The sequence below is a fragment of the Callorhinus ursinus genome, unplaced genomic scaffold (genome assembly GCF_003265705.2).
Source record: "Callorhinus ursinus isolate GAN/ISIS: 27379988/994484 unplaced genomic scaffold, GSC_fseal_2.0 scaffold13, whole genome shotgun sequence".
In the NCBI taxonomy this organism is placed as follows: domain Eukaryota; kingdom Metazoa; phylum Chordata; class Mammalia; order Carnivora; family Otariidae; genus Callorhinus; species Callorhinus ursinus.
This window is the reverse complement of record NW_027397075.1, coordinates 6,325,112-6,343,013: the sequence shown is the minus strand read 5'-3', so window position 1 is coordinate 6,343,013 and position 17,902 is coordinate 6,325,112. Positions and strand designations below refer to the sequence as shown.

The 17,902-nt window shown below is 44.5% G+C and overlaps 1 protein-coding gene and 1 pseudogene across 3 annotated transcripts in view; both read right to left on the bottom strand.

Annotated features, from left to right (window-relative positions):
* Positions 1-16,727, bottom strand: part of GSPT1 (G1 to S phase transition 1) — a 38,812-nt gene extending 22,085 nt beyond the window's left edge. Inside the window, exons 1-4 of one of the 3 annotated variants that reach the window (XM_025855533.2) lie at positions 16,671-16,727; positions 1,501-1,545; positions 1,340-1,381; positions 388-615 (exon numbers count right to left, since the gene is read on the bottom strand). In XM_025855533.2, coding sequence (XP_025711318.1) covers positions 388-615; positions 1,340-1,361 — 250 coding nt within the window. In that variant the 5' untranslated portion in view covers positions 1,362-1,381; positions 1,501-1,545; positions 16,671-16,727. Of the gene's footprint in view, positions 1-387; positions 616-1,339; positions 1,382-1,500; positions 1,546-15,997; positions 16,643-16,670 lie in introns of those variants that run through there. The other 2 variants (XM_025855531.2, XM_073899504.1) reach the window with 2 other exon arrangements.
* LOC112811450 (small nuclear ribonucleoprotein F pseudogene) lies at positions 9,631-11,542 on the bottom strand (annotated as a pseudogene).
* Positions 16,728-17,902: the final 1,175 nt, after the last annotated feature.

The window sequence follows — 17,902 nt, the reverse complement described above, 5'->3', positions numbered from 1 at the left end:
AATTTCCTTTGTCACACAAAATTAAACTATCTAGGTTAGATGAAGCCCATAAAATTAACAAATTAACTGAAGTTCACACAAAACAACAGGCACATTTTCTAGAATATTAACTAATAATATGCTTAGCCACCATCGGGGGGGTCTATAAACCAACTGTGCATAACATACAAATACACTGAAGCTTGTTTTCTTCCAGCTTCCATGACATTACAAAATTATTTATGTATCCAACAAAGCGTTGGCAATGTTTTGCCGGCTAAAAAATCTATCAAGTTAAATATCAAAACATTTCAGAGTAATTCAGTTCAGTTTCACTAAACCTCTCCAAGTAGCTGTTTGATGTAGCTAATGCCCGGTCATTGCTTCACTGCTAGGAGTGTAACTTACCTACATGCCCAATGAATACCACATTTACATGTTCTTTTTTAGGAGCCCCAGGGGGTGCGACCACAGATTTAGGTTTTGGTATTTCCTCTTCCTCCTCCATCATTTCTTGGGTGCTCTCCTCTGGGGGTCTTCCATCTCCCAAGGAACCACCCCCTAACTCTGCTTCACTTATTTCTTCTTTGTGCTCCCATGATTCTTCTGGGGACATTTCTGTCTCCCCATTTTCTACTGAAATAAGACATTTAACTTAGTATTCCGAAAAAGACTTACAATCTGTACTGTTAAACACAGATGCCTTCAAACAACAAATAGAACTTTGCATATTTAGTTCTATTTCCTAACAGTCTAGTGAAACATAAGCAGGAAAATCTCTTTCACAACAGAAATGGATGACAGCTGGCCCCACTGCGGACATCAGAGCTGACTCAGAGACTATGAGAGATTGCTATTTTAACAAAGCTTCACTTCCATAAGGACAGACAAAATGTAAACAGGAGATGTACCATTCCTAACAGCCCAGTTATTCCAGTGTCAGGATGTCCTGACACAGGGAAAACGGGAAAGTTGACAATCAGAGCTCGGGATTTACAACATCTTTGCTTTTCCCTCTGCAAATCACTTGGTATCAACTTTATCAAAGACATGGGGAATCTGACACCCTTAAGAGTAAGAAAGTTGCAAAAAGGAAGGAAATTTTTCACAAATGACATCGAACAAGCACAAGTCCTTCAACTGCTTTTAGCGCTCTTCCACTCAGCTTTCACATCTGCGGCCATTCAGTGCATCATGGCAGCGCTCATGTCCAACCAGGTCTGCTTTCTAAGTCCCACAGAGAAGACTCAAAAGTCAGTTTTAAATGCAGGCATTACAATAACCATGACACTTACATTTGCACCTTATATCCTGAAAGAGTTTCATATTACTGTATTAATATGGTCAGAAATTTTCTTACCAACAGGTTCTGAAAGTTCCATGCTAACAGCTGAATTTGAACCTAGACGAGAAATTGAGATATAATATGTATTTACAAAACAATATCCAGGCTTCACACACCATAGACAACTTAATGTTTTCTCAATTAGACATTCAAAGGATCGTATCATAGAAAATTACCTTCACACAACAATGACTGTTCGTCTTGAGAAGATTCCACAGGTGCTGTTTAATAGAAACAAGTTCTATTAAAAATTAAGTCCTATACATCCATTTTCATATATCTTTTAAAATACGGTAAAAATAGAATTTCAATAGCCCAACAAAAACCTCAGTAATTTAGACCAACAGCAACTAACTCAGGTGTTCAAATTAGAAGTCTGTTTAAAAAAATTTTTTTTAACATCTACTGATTACAGCAGATTTCTACCATATTTTCAGTAATTGAAATGTATTCATAAAGGTATGCTTATTCTCTTAATTTGCTTCATAAAATTTTTCCTTCAAAAGTATTATAAAAGTAATCTGCGGCCCAACTGCAGACCAAATTATTAAGATTTTGCTCAACAAATACACATTACTTCTCTAGATTCTCTCTTGCTAGCTCCAGGTGGCCAAGAAGGCTATGATTAGCTCTTTTTAAAATTCCATAATCACACATTATTACTAAGATCCTTGAATAAATTCTATCTGATACCAATAAAATAAAAAGGACATTCACATAAAGTCCTTGAAATGCAAAGGATCCCTTACTACGTGTCAGAAATGGTGATTACAATGACGCCAGTTTTGCCCTGTATTAGAATTCTAAGATCAATAATCCAGTTTCCACAGCTACCACACTGCACCTCTACATGTGACATCCCTGGAAGAGAGGTATGAAAAATATGTACTGATACCCAAATATGTCAATTTATTTTTTTATATCTGATAAACCTAAATGATATTCCAATATGAAAGTGCCCTTGCTTCAAAAAATCTCCAAGAAGCAAAAGGTATCAAAGGATTTGAAGTCACGTGAATCCTGCACACAAAATAATAAATAATGAATTCATAACTGCAAGGCTCCTATTTAAATCACTTCGTAGAATCATCTGTGAGTCAAGACAAAGTTTTGGGCCCAGTCTTCAACAATGTGAAGTGTTGAAGAAAGTAATTTTCTGTTCCTGAAAGGTAAAGGGCAACCAACTTTTTCCAAGAGAAGTGACAGGCTGAGTGTCACCTGGGAAGGTTCCTCTACCATGGCAAAGACATAATGAGAGAGGGGGGAAAAAAACACCACCAGCAGAAAGACCAACATCACCACTACAGGCCAGCATGCCCTGTGAACACGTGAGCGGTACAACTAGAGAGGAGGGGTCGAGCGAAAGGATAGCAGGGGCAGCATCTGGCAGGAGGAGGAAGGAAGAGTGAAAGGTCTAAGATGACCCCAGCCTACGTGGTCAGCAGGATATAAACAGAAACTAAAAAATCATTTGAATGAGGTGTGGGAGGGAAAAGGAATTATATATATATTTTTTTGTTTTCCTATTTCAAAGAAAAGTTCATGGGTGGGGGAAGGAAAATTTCTCAATTTTCAGAGAAAGCCAGGCTGTGCGGAGCCAAGTTCATATGCCTCCCTCGGGCTGGAGGGGGCAGCACAGGGTAGTGGTAAGGGGCTAGCACTGAGCTGACTCCTGCTGTAAATACTGGCTTGTCACTTCAGGTTGTGAGATGCAGCTACTTCACTGGAATTCTGGAAATGACATGCCACCCACCTGACAGGCCCGCTGAGAGAATTAAATGAGAGAATACATTTGTTTTGTATTAAGTAACTCCTGGCACCAAGCAGATATTCAACACGTGAGTCTCTTCCCCCTAACAGGCGCTGGGATACACTCGACTCTATCAACCAGCATGACTGAGTATCAAATGTGTGCCAGCCTGGACAGAGGCCCTCACAAATCCACACAGCGCTGGAGGTGGGGGCAAATTACCTCCAATTGATTTTTAACAAGCCGTGATGTGCTGACTCATTCAATCCCCTTCAAACACCCTGAAATACATAACTGCAATCACTCCCATCTAACATTCAGACAAACCCGACCCAACCGGGCTTTGCCAAGTTAGACAAGCGTCATCTCGCCCTCCTTCAAACAGCCCCTGCTGAAAAATTACTCGATAAAAGTACATTGAGTCAGAGATGATGTAGTGTTTTAAGGCAGGAAAAAGATCACACAGTAAGATACCCCAAACTGCAGCTGAGCTTTACAAAACCCAACAATACACATAGCTGACCACCCAGTTCTAGAACTAACTCTTAGATTTACAAATACACAATACATGCAGAAGACTGTAAGGCGCTTCTCAGGATAATGACGTCACCAGACCACCTCAGTGGCTGCAGAATGCACCATAATGAAAATCTGCTCACATTTTTATTTTTTAAAACATCCTATTTATGATATGTTCGCCTTAAGTTTGTAAAGCTCACAGGGACAGAGAGTCAAATACCAAAATCAATTAAGTGCTTAATATATACCTAATGGTATTAAAGGGCCCCAAAATAAAAAGTTGACCATACTTTCCCCAATGTGGAGAAAAGCTTTCCATGCATCCAGACATGGATCACATTATAAACCTAATGGCAAGGCTAGCGACATTTGTGAGCTGGTATTTCTGCAATAATGGACCAGAAAAATCAGATATAGCAAGATGCTCTTTTAAACTCCTCAATCTAATTGTACCCCTGTCTTCTTACACGCACACGCATACACAGTCAACACTTTCCAGTTCATTCTACTCAGGTCTTATTCATAATGCATATCATATCCTGATTTTATTAGCACTAAGGAGCCCAGGCTCAGAATTCTACAAGGGCCCAAAGTCATTTGTTCATGGTCAGCAAACAGATGACCGTGATTTAAGTCCTGCACAGTTCATATCCCAGTGAAGGAAAAGCTAGTAAACCTCCCAAGTAAGGAGTGACATTATGGTTTCATATTTTCCAATGATATTTCCATGTTCTACACCCTTGTCAAGTATTCAATAAACGAACAATTCTAATTAAGTGGGAAAGTTATCAGACTGCATCAATGAGTAACCTGCCATATCCCAAATTAAAAGGGAAACTAATAACTCTGGTTCATGATAAAGGAAGATTAATGAACTAGGTGTAGATACTGGGTATATCACCACAAATTTTAAAACAAGAGGTGAAAGATGTTACTGTTAGGCAATATGACTGCCTGTGCTTTAACACCGATGATAATCTGAATCTTAAAACTGTTAAGAGAAAATTTGACCCTGGTGAAATAAGCCAGACACAAAGGGTTATATGCTGTACAATTCCACTCATAAAATGTTCAGAACAGGTAAATCCACAGAGACAGAAAGCAAGCTAATGATTGCCAGAAGCTGCGAGGAGGCAAAGGGAATGGGAAGTAACTGCTGAACAGGCACGGGTCTCCTCTCGGGGTGGTGGTGGTGGGGGGCTGAAAATGTTTTGGAACTAGACAGAGGTGGTGACTGCACAACACTGGCTGAATTATTCACTTTAAAATGGTTAATTGTATGTTACATGGATTTCACTGTAATTTTTGTTTTTAAAGATTTATCTGAGAGAGAGCAGGGGGAGGGACAAAAGAGGGAGAGAGAGAAGCTGACTCCCCACAGAGCGTGGAGACCAACACAGGGCTCGATCTCACGCCCCTGAGATCGTGACCTGAGTGGAAATCAAGAGTCAGACACTTAACCAACTGAGCCACCCAGGCACCATGATTTCACTGTAATTTTTGAAAAAAGAATATAAATATTTTTAAAAGAGCTGATCATGGAGGGGCACCTGGCTGGGTCAGTTGACAGAGCATGAGACTCTCTGTTCCAAGGGCTCATGAGTTCAAACCCCATGTTTAGCATGGAACTCACTGAAATGAAATGAAATGAAATGAAATGAAATGAAATGAAATGAAATGAAAGATCTGATCATGAATCAAAAGACGTCAACATGGAGACTCGTACTTTGTCAGCTCATCAGTATAGCACAAATTAGTCAAGGCCATACAGGTGGTAGCTAATGAAATGTTTTAATTCAAGCTACATGTTTTCAACACAAATGTCTGGCCAATTCTTGAAAAGTGCTTAATTTGTATATTTCATAAATAACCAATTTGCATTTGTACTGCTTTAGATATAAAACTGATCTTTAATCCTCTTTACACACTAAACAGCAATATATAAAATAGCTACCCAAACTAAAATTCCTTAGCCCTGTTAGCTAAATGGCATGCTCATTAAAGAAAAAAATAAAAACAATTTCAGTGCTGTCACAGAAGTCACTGTGTGTTACACTGGACAGAAGTGAGAAGCAGTGTGACAAAATTCTGTCCAAGTTTCTGCAGTGAGGGACGTGTTCTCTGTGCTGTGATAGGACAGTCCCAAGCCACATGTGGCTATTAAGCATTTGAAAGGTGGTACCTCAACTGAGGAATGGAATTTTAAGTTTTACTTAATTTCAATTAAAGAGCCACAAGGGCACAGCTCTAGCGGCTCTCACATTCTCCTCAAGTGTACAAACTGGCCACACCTGATCTTCCACTTTTATCACACTCCCAGCCCAGCCCACCACCTGAAGGCTAATGATCCCTCCCTCAGATCTCCTCTAGGGTAGGACCCTGCCTTCAATTACAGGGGCACACAAACAGATCTTTGTTTCTGGTTCCCCAGGAGATCACAGACTTCCAGAACGATGGTGGTTTTCTGAAATATGGAGACTTTTTTCTCTACTCTTGTAGTCCCCACAGGCTGGCAGAGCGCATGTACCATACCGGATAAACATACAACTGATTTTACTGAATTTCCTTCAGCTTTCTTTTGGTTTTCACAGGGCTAGTTCCTTGTGGTCTTATTGGTTCAGTTTTCTCAGGAGTCTTGTTTACTACATTGCCATAAGGGCTCAACAGAGTAAAACCAACCTTTTATGTACTGGCATTTTTTTTTTTTTAAAGATTTATTTATTTGACAGAGAGAGAGAGCACAAGTAGATAGACACGCAGGCAGAGAGAGAGGGAGAAGCAGGCTCTCCGCTGAGCAGGGAGCCCGACGTGGGGCTGGATCCCAGGACCCCGGGACCATGACCCGAGCCAAAGGCAGACGCTTAACTACTGAGCCATCCAGTCGCCCCTGTGTGCTGACTCTTTAACAAGGGTTCAAAGAAACAGTATCCAAGAAATGTTCAAGTATAGTCTGAGTAAGGAACTAAAACTTCTCTAGCACTCAGGTGACCACGTAGTCTCACCAAAACTGCATGCTGTGGTATTTTTCTCCCACAGACAAAACCAGAAAACAGTAAACATTTCATTTCAGTAAGTTCCATGCTCAACATGGGGCTTGAATTCATAAGCCCTGAGAACAGTAAAGAGCCCACCGAACACATACAAAGGCCCATGGTTTTGCTTTAATTACCTAACACTCTAAAAACAAAAGGAATGATGTCACAGACAGTAGTGAACAGTCTGTTTTAATGATTTTACGTCATCATTTCCTAAAACATATGAAGAAGCAATTTCCAAGTATTACTTTAGAGCACTGCCTCCTTATGAAGATGTTCCTCGGCCCCCACTGACAGAGAACATGGAGACAGTGCCATAGCCCACACATTCATGGGCTCCTTTTCTGAAAAAAGTATCTTGGCCAAAAAGATCGTTCAATATCAAATCACAAGGAAAGGGCTAGCAGAGTAACCATTACTAGGAATAAGCTTTGAAATCAGACCTAGATTCTAATCCTAGCTTCTCTGTTTAGTCATGGATGTCACCTTGCTAATTCTTTTTTTTTAAGGTTTATTTATTTGACAGAGAGAGACACAGCGAGAGAGGGAACACAAGCAGGGGGAGTGGGAGAGGGAGAAGCAGGCTTCCCGCGGAGCAGGGAGCCTGATGTGGGGCTCGATCCCAGGACCCCGGGATCATGACCTGAACCGAAGGCAGACACTTAATGACTGAGACACCCAGGCGCCCCTCACTTTGCTAATTTACTTAGCTTCTCTGAGTCTTAATTTTCTTACTTGTAAAATGTGTTTACAGTACCTATACCTCAAGACAGTGTTGTGAAGATTCCATATTAAGCAATGATGGTGGTAACTGCTCAGTAAATTTATGATTACAACAAGCAGTTCAAAGCCCCATAATAATTCTAAAAATTTAAGAATGAAATATAAGAAAGGCAAATTCCCGAGTGAGAAGACCCTCGCTGGTTGAGTATCAGCTCTAGGCACACCCTTTTCACCATTATTAAACAGCAATGTGTGCAGAGAGCACTGAACTAGCACCTGGCAAATGTGGACTCTAGCATCAACCATGGCATTAAAGCTCCAAGTGACCTTATGCCTTCACTTAGCATCTCTAGGCTTCAGTTTCTTTATCCAAAATGAGGCAACTGTTATTACTGCTGGGGTCACTTCTAGCCCTCACATTCCAAAATCCTATTTATTCAATCACTAACACATCGCCACATACCAACTTGATTAGGCTTTCTGTAGAGTTAAATCCCACTGTATTCTTCAAGCAACCCTAAAACATTCATCTATGATTTATATCCCACCTATGTCAAAAACAACTTGAGGAATACTTGAGATACATCAACCAAAACCATTTCGGACAGCCCCAATAAGGTACAAAAAGAAGAGAAAAACATGTATACGCAACCAAAATCAACCACCCAAAGGAGATGGACACAGACCGCTTAGTAGTATGGTAACCCACTGGAGTTCTGCAGAAATGGTCAACCAGGAAATTGCCCCAATGACATCACAAGTGTACACTTTTTGTTTGTTTCAAGTGAAGTGACCTACCATTACCTAGTCAGAATGTAGTCTGGAATTTGGTGTCACCACTCTCAGGCCAGGCTAATAAAAGATGCTCAGAAAATCCTGACTAAACGTTTCTCTCACCTGGAAAGTAGAATTATGCTGGGGATCGGGTTCAACTTGGAGTATGATAACAATTAGGTTTCCTCAGAACAAAGCCACTTATGAAAAAAAACCAAACACATCTACAGCCCAGCCATGCTTTGTTAAAATCCACTGAAAATAAGGACAAAACTTTTAAGCAGCTTTGGTATGAATCAACGATTGCAGCTAAAAAAGGAGTCTAAGGATCTCAGAACAATTAAGAACCTTCAACTAGTGGCCAAATTCTTGCTTCCCAAAGATTTTTAAGAACTGTGAATAGAATGACGCAGTCCTAAATTAACATGCCCAACAGATACACCACCAGAACTGCACTAACTCACTGCCGCTCCTATGAAAGTGACAAGTAATGTAGAAAGAAAAGCCGTCGATGCTCCCAGGGATCCAAGGCACAGCAGGGCACTGGGAGCACAGGCAGCGGTATGGTAATCGCCGCCGCACTGACAGCAGCTACACCTGTGGTGGGAGGAGCCATTATATCTTACACCTGAAACTCATGTAACATTGTGTCAACTACAAATAATAAAGATAACCAATGCTCTACTCCAGCAAATTCCTAGCAAACTTAATAAAATAGAGAAACACAAAGGTTAACCGCGTATATAAATTAGATCTCGGGCGCCTGGGTGGCTCAGATGGTTGGGCGTCTGCCTTCAGCTCGGGTCATGATCCCGGGGTCCTGGGATCGAGCCCCACATCGGGCTCCTGGCTCAGCGAGGAGTCTGCTTCTCCCTCTGCCTCTCTCCCTGCTCATGCTTTCTCTCTCTCTCTCTCTGTATCTCTGTGTCTCAAATGAAAAAAATAAAATCTTTAAAAATAAAAAATAAAAAATAAATAAATAAATAAATAAATTAGATCTCAATTTAAAAAAAACCCAAGGTATTCACAAAGAACACTTAGCAGAAAACAGATCTTTAGCTTTGGGATTACGGTGACAGGACTAAAATGATTTACTTAAGGAAATCTGTGGACAATTCCTCCTCTCAGCTTTGAAAGCCCTCTACCCCCTTTGTATGGTCCCTCTTACCACCTTGGGTCTCCCATTAGAGTAAAATGGGTATTTGATCCATCCCTTTCTATGCTCCTTGAAGGATCACAACTTAATCATCTTGGTGGCATCCCTTCAAGGGCCCAGCACAGCATCCTGTGTTCTGAAGGCATGAAAACATTTGTTCTTTAATTGCAATATATAAGCAAAGCCAGAGATTCACATCTCCAAACATTTCATTCTAATTCTGCTAATTCACCCCAAAACGTTATCAAATCTCTTTCATTCCTTTCTTTTCAACCAGGAAGACAATACTACTTTATTTTTATTAAAGATTGTATTTATTTATTTTGACAGAGAGAGAGAGACAGTGAGAAAGGGAACACAAGCAGGGGGAGTGGGAGAGGGAGAAGCAGGCTTCCCGCCAAGCAGGGAGCCCGATGCGGGGCTCGATCCCAGGACCCTGGGATCATGACCTGAGCCGAAGGCAGATGCTTAACGACTGAGCCATCCAGGTGCCCCAAGACAATACTATTTTAACACTTTGAGACATTTCCTCCCTGGGACATCTGGGTGGCAGAGTTGGTTAAATACCCAACTCTTGGTTTCGGCTCAGGTTGTAATCTCAGGGTCGTGAAATCGAGTCCTGGGTCGGGCTCCAGAGTCTGCACGGAATTCTCTCTCCCTCTGCCCCTCCCTCTTGTGTGCCACATTCTCTCTCTAAAAAAATTAATTTAAAAAAAAAGGATATTTCCTCCCCAGGGAACAAAATCAAGCAAAACAAGGCTTAAAATCTGTCCTCTATATTTCCCTAACTCGCATGATAAATTTTTTGGGAAAAAAAAGTTGTCTAGAAATATATATATATAAAATTACCCACAAAAGATGCTATTCTCTCATTTCCCCATCATCTTCTTCTTCTTCAACACTCCTGATATATAGGACATTATTACACCTTATTAAAACTTCACCCAAGGGGCGCCTGGGTGCCTCAGTTGGTTAAGCGACTGCCTTGGGCTCAGGTCATGATCCTGGAGTCCCGGGATCGAGTCCCGCATCGGGCTCCCTGCTCGGCAGTGAGTCTGCTGCTCCCTCGGACCCTCCCCCCTCTCATGCTCTCTCTATCTCATTCTCTCTCTCAAATAAATAAAATCTTTAAAAAAATAAAAAAATAAAAAAAACTTCACCCAAATGTCCAGACAGTGCTCCACCTATGTATTCTTCTGTGTTTGCAAGCTGCATGTTCATACAGCCATCTACAGATACCAGGTACCCTTTGAACTCCATTCCCCACTTAAGTTTCACCATTACTGGCCTTCCTGTTAATGCATTCAGGAAAGGTTTGGGATTGAGAGGCAAACTCATCGCGACTACAAGCAGATGATGCAGGAAACTCGCCGCCGACCCAAGTGTAGTCCGTCCCTCGTGACTGGCGTAACTCCCGCCGGGCGCGAAATCTCGCATGATAAATTTTAACTGCTGTCTTTTCATGCAGTACGATTCCAGAGCAGGTGAAAAATAAGCAAAGGACAAAAGAATGCAAAAAGCTATGTACTAACTACATTAAATAAAACCTTCCCCAAAGAGGGTTTACTCCCAATCAAAAATTCTAATAGTTTGTAAAATAAGAGCCCAAATCTAACAGTCTAATAATGAGTAAGTCAAGGCAGAAAAGGAAATAACCAGGTAGAACAGAAAATTAGGTAGGAAAAGAAATGACACTCCAGGAATAAGACTTTTCCCCGATTTCCTCTGCTTACTCTATTTCACTTACTGTCCCATGGAAGTCTGAAAAATCCTTGACAGAGTTGTTGTTGCAGGCCTTTGGTCTTACAGAAAGAGAAACAAATCTCAAGAATCTTATCTATTAACTATCTAAACTTATCTCTCAGTTTCCACAGGTATTGTTTAATGTAAATAAAGTCTAAGGGCCCTGCTGGACAAAACAACTATTACTTTGAATCTGGATCTTCTCTACTCCAGTGGCTCTGAGGAGGTCACCTTTAAGAGATGAGTGATTAACAAGCATTCACCAAATGGTGATGGTTGCATAACTTTGTGAATATACTGAAAACCACTGTATAATTCTAAAAGGTAAATTTTTTGTGAGTTATAGCTCAATTACTAAAAAAAAGAAAATCCCTCCCGCACTAAAAGTTAGCATTCAGTGAAACCCAAACACTACAATATAGACCATTTCTCTTTAAAGTTCAAGCTTCAGGGGCGCCTGGGTGGCTGAGTCATTAAGCATCTGCCTTCAGCTCTTGGGTCGTGATCCCAGGGTCCTGGGATCGAGCCCCACATCAGACTCCCTGTTTGGCGGGAAGCCTGCTTCTCCCTCCCCCACTCCCCCTGCTTGTGTTCCCTCTCTCGCTCTTGCTCTTTTTCAAATAAATAAATATTTAAAAAAATAAAAAATAATAAATAAAATTCAAGCTTCACAACATAATGTGCAACATTTTGGAGACAATTCTTTGGAGGGCCTGCTGAGGCCTGCTAGTTTTATTCTGTACTGCTTTTTTTTTTTTTTAAACATTTTATTTATTTGCCAGAGAGAGACACAGCGAGAGAAGGAACACAAGCAGGGGGAGTGGGAGAGGGAGAAGCAGGCTTCCCGCCAAGCAGGGAGCCCGATGCGGGGCTCGATCCCAGGACTCTGGGATCATGACCTGAGCCAAAGGCAGATGCTTAACGACTGAGCCACCCAGGTGCCCCTATTCTGTACTGCTTTTATTTATTTTTTTAAAGATTATATCTATTTATTTGTCAGAGAGAGAGAGAGCACAGCAGGGCAAGCAGCAGGCAGAGGGAGAGGGAGAAGCAGGCTCCCTACCAAGCAGGGAGCCCGACGTAGGACTCGATCCCAGGTCCCTGGGATCATGACCTGAGCCAAAGGCAGCCGCTTAACCAACTGAGCCACTCAGGAATCCCTCTGTACTGCTTTTAATGGCAGAGTTTTGAGAGGTGTTGAGAGTGGGGTGGTGGAAAGGACACTACACCACTATTTTAGAAGCTCCGGCTGTTCTAAAAGACCAAGTGCTATGTATGGTCTGAATATTTGTGTCTCCCATAATCCCTATATTGAAATGCTAATGCCTAATGTGATAAAGTTAGTGCGGCGTTTGGGAGGTCCTAGGTCATGAGGGTGGAGCCCTCATGAATAGGATTATTGCCTTTATTTAAAAAAAAAAAAAAAAAGAGGTCCCCCTAGAGCTCCCTTGCTCCTTCTGCCTCAAGACACAGGAAGTCAGTAGTTGGCTATCCAGAAGAGGGCTCTCCCCAGAACAGGCCAGAACCCTGATCTTGGGCTTCCAGCCTCCATAGCTGTGAGCAATAAATTTCTGTTGTTTAAAAACCACCCAGTCTGGAGTATTTTGTTACAGCAGCCCAAATAAAACAAGACACAGAGTAACCCTGACCACCCCTGCTAAATGTTTCTCATTTAACAACAACAACAACAACAAAAAGACTGAACCGGGTACAAAGTGGAACTTCAAGTACATTCTATCATAGAAAATGTTAGTTCTAGTACAAGTAACCCCTGTCTTGTATCTTCATTCATTTCAGGACCTCTACTTTAAGGAGAATCACTTAGCCAATTTACTTGGATCTGTAGAGAATTACACTTAAATGAATTATACTTAATTACACTTAAATGTGTTCTACTTAATCATTCCTTCCGAAACCTGTATTAAATACTTTTTTTTTTTTTAAAGATTTTATTTATTTATTTGACAGAGAGAGACACAGCGAGAGAGGGAACACAAGCAGGGGGAGTGAGAGAGGGAGAAACAGGCCTCCCGCGAAGCAGGGAGCCCGATGCGGGGCTCAATCCCAGGACCCTGGGATCACGACCTGAGCCGAGGGCAGTCTCTCAAGGACTGAGCCACCCAGGTGCCCCTGTATTAAATTTTCAAAAGGATTCAAGGTCAACACTGAATCCCAAGTTCTGACGTGGGACAGCTAGAAACAGGCATAACTAGCAGCCCTCCAGTAAGGTGACTGATACTTTGGGCAAAAGCATCTTCCTCCTCTTGCTCAAGGCCCACTTAAACTATTTCCAAAAAAAAAAAAGAAGGAAGGAAGGAAGGAAGCAATGGAGGGAGGGAAAAAGGAAGGAAGGGAGGGAGGGAAAGGAGAGAATTTTCAGGAGAAATGACAGATATTCATTCTAGATAGACACATTTTACAAGTCATTCACTCTGGTGCTCTAGTCTAGACAGACTCCTTCAAGAGCTCTCCTGATATTTCAAAACACACCCACCACAAATTTCAGCTATGGCTTAACAACAAAAGAAAACATGCTTGCCCTACTATTTCCTCACTATAAAAAAAACTTGCAAATCTTATGGTTCCCCCCCACTTTGTGAATTTCAATCTAAGTGCTACTTCCAACTTTTTCCCTGCTTCTTCCAAGCACACTTCCCTGCTCTAACGGTGGTATTTTACGGACCTGAATGGGCTGGAACATGCAATCCAACATAACTCTGGACCTCAATTTAAAAATCTATTCTATTTTTTAAGATTTTATTTATTTGACAGAGAGAGAGAGCACAAGCAGGGGGAGCGGGAGGGAGAAGCAGACTCCCGGCTGAGCAGGGAGCCCAATTAGGGGGGCGGGGCTCGATCCCAGGACTCTGGGATCATGACCCAAACCGAAGGCAGACCTTAACTGACTAAGCCACTCAGGCACCCTATTCTTTTCTAAATAAACATCCTACAGAGGATTATTTTTTAAAATTAACAGGCATTTTGTAGAAGCATCTGATAAAATCAGTAACACCAATATAGGTTTCCAATAAAAAAAGAAAAACCTGACCACAATGTAGGGAATTTTCTTACCAACAACCACTTCCCCACACACTTTTACATCTCCCACTTCTAGCAGTGTCACAGAGAAAAGGGTTAAGATAAAGCCGAAATTGGCAGATACCAGGAAGAGAAAAGCAATCCCCCCCACCTAAGAGGTACTGCCTAACCACTCAACAATAACCATTATTCCTGACTATTGCGCTAAGGACGACTGTCCTTTGATGGCTGATGGCTACATCCCCTGCAAACGGAGTTCTAGGTGTAGCCCAAGTGGTGCTGGAGCCTCCAAAGGAAGGGGGGGGGGCAAAAAGAAAATGGCTGGATAAAAGGAATCTACCCATGATAAAGTATGGGGAAACAGACACTTTTAGAAGCTGGTAATGAACTAGTTCCAGCAGCCAAAATGGCTGGATCTAAGCAAAAAATAAATAAATAAATAACTGAATTTCCTATTCAAAAGGAAATAACAAGTGCCTATACAAATAAAATACTAGTCAATAAAACAATCAAATCCAAACTGTGTATTCACATATACACTTTGCAAAAGTATTTCTTCAAACTCTTTTTGCCTCTAGAGAGAAAACTATAGCAAAAATTTCTTAAGAAACTAACCTCCCAGAGCACTTTTATGATGTCCACTTATCTAAGAAATACCACAATTTAGAACTTTAAAGAGAAATCAACAACCCATTCTCACACACAAATTGTTGGGAACATCTATGACCCAGTCCCCAATACCCTGGTTAGATAATGGGAAGGACATTCCACCTTCTCCTTTTTCTCTTTAATCAATACGGACAGTTCCTAACATAAGCACCTGTATCTGGGAGGTATAAAGTTCTCTGATTTGACATTCCTATAAATCAGTTCCCGAAAGCATGCTAACACAATGAAGCAGAACACGGCAAGATTTTTAAAGACCGAACTTGACTTGAAACCACAGAAAGAAGGCCTACCAGCGCTGATGAGAATGGCACGTGACAACTACTAAGTCCTAACAAATGCTCAAGTGTGTGAACAGACTCACTGCTGACACAGTAACAGAGACAGAGCGAGTTATTCCAAGCAACCTGAGTAAGGTAAACGATTTTAACGCAATGAAAATTCCAAACGTGTCACTAAGAAGAAAAGCCCAGTCCCACTTAAGGAAAAGGGCACACAGATCAATGTAGTTTCCTAACACATTAACGTTTAAGTGAGGAACTCTTATAAACTTCCTGACACTTTGTGAACTTTACAAGCTTACAAATGCTAAGGGTGAACGAGATCTTTGTATCGATAGTCAACAGTTTCGGCCGTATCACAAGGCTGCAATGCATCTTGGGATTCTTTCAGGACGGTTCCGTGTCACAGACATTTAAAACGCGATTACAGTCTCAATAATAGAAATTGCAGCAAGAGACTCTCTCGGCTCGGCCGAAGGTGAAGGGAAAACTCGAGCACTCGTCCTCGCCAACTCCTCGGATCTCTCAACGCCCACCCGACCCACTCGTGGCTCCATCTGTCCTCACTTCTAGGCCTCGTGGCACTGACCTGCCGCGGCCCCCTCTCCGTCCCATACGGTCCCCACTGCCAGGGGGTGGCTGCGGCCCCCCCCCCCCGGGGAGGGGGCGGCCTCCAGGCCCCGCGGGTGTATCCCGCACGCCGCCCCCGCCCCCGCCCCGCCCGGCCCTTCGCCGCCGCCGCCGCCGCCGCCCCGCGCAGGCCGCCTCCCCGGCCCCGGGCCGCCCCACCCAGGGCTACCCGCGCCCGGCGCCGCTGTCAGCGCTCCACGTGCCACCCGGCCCCGCGCGGCGCGCCGCCCGAGCCCACCGGACCCCAGCCCACCCCCAGCCCCACTGGGCTCCGGGCCCAGGCCGGCTGCTCCCGCCCTCGCCTAGCCCGGCTTCCTCCCGCGCCCCGAGGCCGCCCCGCGCATCCCGGCCCTTTACCCGGAGGGCCTCCCGCGCCGCTGCCGGCTCCGTGGTTGGGGGTGGCGGCGCCAGCTGGGGGCGGCGGCTGCTGGGCCGGGCCCCGCAGGAAGGACGGCACGAACTCGGCGGCGTGGACGTTGGGCACGAAGGGCTTGGCGTTGACGTTGAGTTGCCGGCTGAAGGCCGCACTGAGGTGCTCACGCTGGGCCTCGGTCGCCGCCGTCGCTGCCGCCGCCAAGGGGCCGCCGCCGCCGCCACACGGGCCCGGCCCGGGGGCTTCCATGTCCGCCTGGTCCCAGCAGTCGGGCGCCGAGTCGCTGCTGCTGCTGCCGCTGCTGCTCCCGCCGCCGCCGCCGCCACCACCGCCACTGCCCGGATCCATGATCGGGGGGGCCGTGTGTGTGGTGAAGAGAGGGCGGGAAATGGAGGCGGGGGCGACGGACCGGGCAGGAGGAGGCCGCGATGACCCGGCGAAGCGGCGAGGCAGAGGGGCCAGGGGCTAGCGACACAATCCCCGGCGTTGTCGCGGCGAAGGCTCCAGTCCCAACTCCGCACTCGCGACAACGGCGGCGGCGGCTCAACCCTCCTCGTGTGTGCGAGCGGATCTCCTCCCACCCAACCCCAACCACCTCGGACCGCCTCACCGCCAACCCCACGCCGGCGCGGATTGACCCCTCCCTGCCACCCGTACCTTCGCCTCGGTAGTTCTTGGCCCTGCCCTTCCCAGTTTCCGGCTATGAGGCGCTGCAGCAGATGGAACTACGAGTTCCGGCAGCACCCGCACGACCCCGCTGCGGTTTTCCCGGGAGCCGACGGGAGTCGGAGTTCCGAACCCCAGAGCAACCGGAAGCGGCTCTGGCTCCCGGCAGGCAGCGCGAGGAGGCGGAGGTCCAGTAGTCGCTCCGCGGCCCCACCTGTCACTTGGTGGGGGCAGGGGTGGGGGCGCGTCTTTGCGCGACACCTCAGACCCCGGGGTGGTCCTCGCCGTCCTGTTGGGCACAGGATGCGGGGAAACGGACAGCAGTTCTAAGGCGCAGAACACAGCGCTCCCCTCCTGGAATTCTTCCTTCTCGCATCACCAGCCTGTGCGCTCTCTGCTTCTCAGTCTCCCTACCTTGTGCTCTCTTTCCACCTTCCTTCTCCCCGCCCCCAGCCAGATTTTGCCCTACATTTCAAAGCCGACGCTGCGCGTCTTACATTTTATGTATTCATTTGGTAGAAGAGAATAAAACCGTGAGACAGTACAACTTAAACTGTAGTGTGGCTCGTAAAGCGCTCGGGCCCAGGCTCTGCCCCGGCACAGGGGATTATTAACTGGAAACTTGGAATGACTCACCGTCTGTTAGACTATTCATTTAAAGCCTTCACCCAAACTTTTCCATCACTCCCTCCTCCCGGCCAAGGGCCTTGCAAATTAAACAGAGGATTGGCCTCTTCCATAATGTATCCAGCTGTATCCAACGAATACGGTTATTTTGGTGCGTCCAGCTTCTATACGCATCATTAGGTGAAGTGTTTTTTTTCTGAACGATAGGATTTGCTCGAGTATTCCCGTAGTGTTTTATTGACTGCTTCTCACGCGGGCAGACTGCGTTTAGGTAAACATGGGGGTGGGGGGGAAGCGAAAGATAAATACTTGGACCCAATTACATAAAGTAGGAAAATAACGTTGTTCTGAGTACCTGTTAAGTTTTCCTGTAATTCACCCATGCGGAGCCCAAACGGGGAAAAACATATTGTTGACATTTTCTCCAAGGAGTCCAGACAAGAGTGCAACTAACCTGCTAAAAATTACAGAGTAAACGCGTAGACACACAGAGAATAGATGTTTCTTAACAACCGTATGTTACATCGAGAGAGGGAACACAAGCAGGGGGAGTGGGAGAGGGAGAAGCAGGCTTTCCCGCTGAGCAGGGAGCCCGA